This window comes from Nannospalax galili, unplaced genomic scaffold, assembly GCF_000622305.1.
Source record: "Nannospalax galili isolate Female #2095 unplaced genomic scaffold, S.galili_v1.0 scaffold180, whole genome shotgun sequence".
Lineage (NCBI taxonomy): Eukaryota > Metazoa > Chordata > Mammalia > Rodentia > Spalacidae > Nannospalax > Nannospalax galili.
Window position 1 is genome coordinate 208333 of NW_008348199.1, and position 5567 is coordinate 213899.

The 5567-nt window shown below is 54.9% G+C and overlaps 1 protein-coding gene across 1 annotated transcript in view; it reads right to left on the reverse strand.

Annotated features, from left to right (window-relative positions):
* Positions 1–819: 819 nt before the first annotated feature.
* The window catches only part of LOC103743414 (tetratricopeptide repeat protein 38), a 26472-nt gene continuing 21724 nt past the window's right edge, over positions 820–5567 (reverse strand). The window contains exons 12-15 of the mRNA XM_017801025.2: positions 5132–5297; positions 4230–4389; positions 3942–4015; positions 820–1636 (exon numbers count right to left, since the gene is read on the reverse strand). Of these exons, the coding sequence (XP_017656514.2) occupies positions 1546–1636; positions 3942–4015; positions 4230–4389; positions 5132–5297 (491 nt within the window). The 3' untranslated portion in view covers positions 820–1545. The remainder of the gene's footprint in view (positions 1637–3941; positions 4016–4229; positions 4390–5131; positions 5298–5567) is intronic.

Consider the following 5567-nt stretch of genomic DNA (forward strand, 5'->3'; position numbering starts at 1 on the left):
GTCAGATCCAGGATGGTCAGGTAGAGGATGGTCAGGTAGAGGACGGTCAGGTAGAGGACGGTCAGATCCAGGGGGTCAGGCTGTTCAGAAGGAGGTGTCCTTCCCACTACTCTCCAGCTGTGCATCCCGAATTCCCAGGCGTATCTGGCAGCTCCCTCTGCAGTCTCGGCCCTGCCCCTGGCCGTCTGCTGGCTGTGCTGGCCCTCCTGGACCTTCCCTTCTCCATCCTTGGGCTCTGCGTCTCAGTTCACTGAAGAAGAGTGATGACTACAGTCCCAGGCGCCAGCACCTCCCAGCCCCTAGTATCAGTCAGGAGCCTTGGGCAGCAAGGAAAAGAAGGCCGATTCCAAGGGTTGATTGTCCAAGGAGGTGCAGGGGTGGACTGGGTGGGGTCAGGGAGGTCATGATGCTTGGTTGTTGGGTATGCACCTCTTCCAGGTGTTGCTCAGCCTTAGGGAGGCTGGCTTTGTTGGGCTCAAGCTTCCAGTCACCTACCAGTGACCAGTTCAGTGTCCCGAACTGCAAAGGCCAAGCTTTCCTTACTCAGGACCCAAGGGGAGAGGCAGGGCCATCGTGGCAGGCACACCCTCAGTCCAAGAGTCAAGAGCTCCTGCTTCCACTCCTCTGACCTCTAAGTGTTGGATGGCTGCGACCCTGGGCGTTATCTGCTGGGGCAGGGAAAGCTCACCATCACCTCTCTTGTTATCCTGTCAGCCCATGGCAGGTGCTCAGTAATGAGCTAATAGCTCATTAATAAGTTGGTAACTCCCTGTTGATTACTCTAACTTATATCTCCATTTCTCCATCTCTTGACTTTTCTTTTTCCTTTTAATCATTGACCGTCCCTGGTAGGTTCACTCCTCCTTTGTCCAGCGGAATTCCGCTTCATTGAAGCATGGATTTATCAGCTTTTCTGACAATCATTTAGTGCAAGCCACTGGGTAACGCAGAATACACAGACAATCCCTGACCAAAGATCACAGCAGAGGATAGTGCAATAACAAGGGCAGGTGCAAAAGCCAATGATAGGTCCCTTCTCCCCAGAAGGACAGGACTCTGCTGGCTGGGACCCCAGAGCTCACTGGTACTCTCCCCTGAAAAATGAGACTCAGGACCTGTCTAGAATATAGTGAAAATTAAATGAAGAGGATTTGCTGGTGCCAAGTGGGGAGGAGCATCCAGTGCGGAAGGCACCTCTAGACTACCTGCTGAACTGGCCACACCTCTGCCCTGCCTGTCAGCCCTTCAACAGCCAGGAAGTGGCATGTGTGCCTGATGGAAAATATGATTTGCAAGGTACCCACAAACAGCAGCACCTGTTTGGTTCTAGGAGACTTAAAAATGCATGTTGACCCTGGGAATTGAATCACACTCAAAATTAACCTTATTTCTAGCAAACTACTGATTTGGAGGACTCTGCTCCAGGATGAACCATATCCTTGACCAGCAGGCCCAGCTCTTTGCCATGATGGGCATGGCCGGGTGGCCAGCCTAACACAGGAGGTCACTGCCGAGCTTCTGCAGGCCTAGGACCTGGCATGGTCATTACATGAGATGGATGGCGGCCGCCTTGCGGATGAGCCGCTCAGTCAGGGGTGAGTTGGGTTTCAAGGCGTCGCGCTCTATCAGAAGGCTCCTGTGGAAACACAAAAAGCTTGTGTCATAGAACCTTCTAGAAGGATGTGAGGGCACTGATGGCAGGAGCAGAAAGGGGGCAGCCAGCTGAAAGCACTTTGATTCTGCCTGAGAGATGAGGCCTCCAGTGTGGGGCGATCACTGTGGCCTTGCTGCCTTGGGAGAAGCTGTGACTCAGGACCTCATAGCTAATGATGCTGTAATAGCCCTCTGCTGGGGCCCAGAGGTGGGGCAGGAGACACAGAGCAGGGAGCGGGGAGCTGGGTGACGGTTCCCATAAGGCTGGTCTGGAAATAGCAAGTGGAAAATTAGGTGTGGGGCAAAACCTGAATTTGAAGAGAGCAAGTGTAGACAGAGTTTGCAGTAAAGACCCTGCTGGAGTGGATACCCCCTCAGTCTAACTTCCCACGATGAAGCCCTGGTCTCCAATGGGACTTGTTGGAAGGCATGGATTTGGGCCATGAGGGAGGGATCCTTGCATAGGCAGTAGAGCCCTGCTAAGAGAATTTTCTCTCTGAGTGTTCAGAGGAAACAAGACAGGAAGAAGGCCTAAGGACAGAGGGGCCTCGCCAGAAGCTGATCCTGCTGGAGCTCGACCCAGGCCATTTCAGCCTCCAGAACCACAAGGCAGTAAGTGTCTCCGGGGTTAGCCATCATGTCTGTGTTTGTGCTGTGCTTTGATGACACCCCAAGAAGACCAAGGTGGAGATCAACTAACCATGGTGGGTCTGTTAAGGGGCTGGGGCTGGTACACAGCAGGGGAGGGCTCCATGGCTGGGGTAGAGGTGCCTTAGTCTGCTTTCTGCTGCTACAACAAATACCTGAGGCTGGATACTTTGTAAAACTAAAAGTTGTATTGAACTCAGAGTCTCAGAGGCTGAAAGCCCAGGATTGGTGACTGCCTGGCCTCTGCTGAGTCCTCCTGGCTGAGAGAACAGGGAGGAGGGGCGGAAAGGCAAACGGCTGTGTGCAGAAGAGGCTACGCACGTGGCTTTACTCAGCACATGCTCCTCTGGGGAGCTGTGACAAGGGCCTAGAGAAGCACTAGTGTCTTCTGAGGGCCATGCCCCAGACTCCCTTCCAGGAGGCCTAAGCCCTCAAGTTCTCTCCCTAATCAACACTACCACACTGGGAACACGCTTAACACACTCAAAGTGTCACAAACCACCGCAGGGGCCTTCTGCCTGTGAGGGTCAGGGGCTTCGTAGGGAGGCAGGGGGATACTAGGCAGGAACGTCTGTCTTCCCAGGCAGCTTGCCCCAGTCCTCCTCCCCTGTGGAAACCCACCTTCCCACAGCAGGACCGGAGCGGCTCAGCCTCCAGCCCAGTATGGGCTACACACTGCCCAGGGCCAGCTCAACCTTCAGCTTGCCCCTCTAGCCACACAACCCACATCCCCTAGTTGCTGACCACAGGCCCCAGCTCTCACCCACAACACAGCCTGGAGGTTGCCCAGGGGTTCAACCACTTCTGCTGCACGTGTGGCTTTTGGGGTGTGGGAATGAGTAGGCACACGTGTCTGTGGCAGGTCACAGTTTAATATGGCAGTGCCCCACTGTTACCTGAGCCACTGGGAGTCTGGTATACTCAGCCAGGGCCCCTCCTAGAACTCTGGCTTCTTATGGGCCAGGGCCTGCAGAGGTCCACTGCTTTGCAGAGGGAGGTGAGCCAGGTGGAGTGAAGGCAATGGCTAGGGCTCCAGGAGCTCCTTTCCTGACAGCTCTGGACGCCCTGGCTTCCAGTTCTGCTGGTGTCCTAACAAGGCCCACTGGCTAAGACACACACACCTCCATGGAACATCCTCATACTTTGCCCCTACCCCCTCCACTACTCCTGACCTCAGTCCTCCCTCCCACACAACACTCGTGGCTGTGCAGATGTTCCTGTGGTGAGCTGTTCATGCACAGGCTCCACATAGCGCTCCCCACTGTCTCCCACACCCAGCACAGGTAGGTAAGAGACTGCAAGCTGAGCCTAAAGGAGCAGATGGAAAGGGAGACAGGGTTGCCATGCAGAGCACACAGCACGTGCAAAAGCCCGAATGAGCAAGCTGTGTTGGCTCTGTAGCTCAGCCTGGCTAATATGCAGAGTGGGCTGGAGAGGCTGGAGGCTGGGCCTGGCGTGGGGGCTGGCCAGCCCTCTTTGCTCAAGTTGAGCCTCTTAACAAAAGAGAACCAGATCTCCAGGTTGCCTCTGGCTTTCCCAACCTCAAGAGCAGAGCTATGGGTGCCAAGGCAGGTGAGGACACAGGACGACCTTGTGCAGGGGACCCCTACACTCAGCTGTGGGGAGGACAAGGTACTCACCGGGCCACGTTCTTATGGACACTGGAGGTAGAGTTGAGGGCCGCGTGAATCAGCATCTGGTTGAAGACGTCTCTCTGTGATGTCATTTGGACAAATTACTGCTTGCAACATGAATGTGGGATGGTCCCCCAACCCAAGGAAGCCACTATAGTGGATGGACACCACCTTCATGGCATATCTGAGGAGAGAGTGTGATATAAGACCACACCCACAGATGGGCACCTAAAACATGGGTGACATGCCAGGCTATGCACTCCAGCTCCTGGCTCCCTGGACTTGGGGGCTCACCTGGGCATTGCTGCCCCCAATCTGGACGATTCGGTAACGGACAGGCAAGAGCAGCTCTAGGGCACGGTCAGGATTCCCGTTCTGAGCCTCCACAAGGGCCTGGCACAGGGGCAGCCCCACATCTCTCGCCAACTGATGCTCACAGTTCTCCCCTGGGGACCTGTCACAAGACCAAGCCTGAACATCCACACGGTCCTACTTGGACAAGAGACCTAAGGTTGGGGCCTTTCACAACTGCCTGGTGGCACTCTCCTGGGGCCAGGGGCCAGAAGCCGCAGCCCAAGGCAGGAGAGGACAGGGCTAAGAACTTAGATGTGGGTTGGATGAAACCAGTCCCCAGTCACCTTGCCCTATTTTTGTCCTCCGTTTACCCATCTGTAAGGTAGTAGTATAGCAGCACGGGTCTCACAGAGCAGTCAAGACTGCAGACAGTAGCCGACTGGGGAGACCACATCCACCAGAGGATGCACCTGTGGCAGCCTGTCTTCCCAGGCCGTCCTGTTACCCTTACCAGGCACCATCTCTAACCAAAGAGGAAACTGAGGCTCAGAGCATAGAAGGGCCTTGTCTAGGATTTCAGGACCTGTATGCACCAGGAGTCTCTAAGCCCTGGGCCTCGCTGTATCCCAGGAAGAGACTCATACCCACCCTGGGTATAGAGAGATAACTATGTCTCATAAAAATCAACCTCTAGACCCCTGAAGCTCACACACCTATGAGACTTGTGCCTGTTTTGGCATCCACCTGGGGGTTACCCAACTAGAAGCTGCACATCCCACATGCCGTATCCCAAGTGTGCAGGGCAGCCCCTAGCAGGCCATGGCTTAGCTCCTGCACTCCATCAGCCTGTCAGTGCCATGGTGCCAGCTCACCCAGGGCCAGAGTCTCAGGGCGTCACATACTCGCTGGCCTCCTGCAGGGTGGTCAGCAGCTCCTGTGTGGTCTGAAGGTCCTGTGCACCCAGGGAGGCCATCAGGAAGTGAGCATCATTGAACAGAAGGGTATGGTCTCGGCTGTGCTTCTGGGTCACGGGTAAGATGGCCTTCCACCGCTGGCCCACAGATACCCCTGGGACAGGAAGCCAAGACTTGGTCAGAGTGTGACCCATGCTCAGATCTCCTGCATATCACTCTGAAGCCCACCCAATTCTGTCTCAGTTTGAGAGGCCCAGAGTGAGTTGGGCAGGGTATATTAACCTTATTTAATTGGAAAAGCAGTAAATCTACCAGGTCAAAGCAAATTTGATAAACTGTCAAAGGTTATTAGTCCATTTCTAGCCCCTCTGACTGACCCACAAACATGTTAAATTCTCGCACCCGGTCACAAGTGCAGCACCTG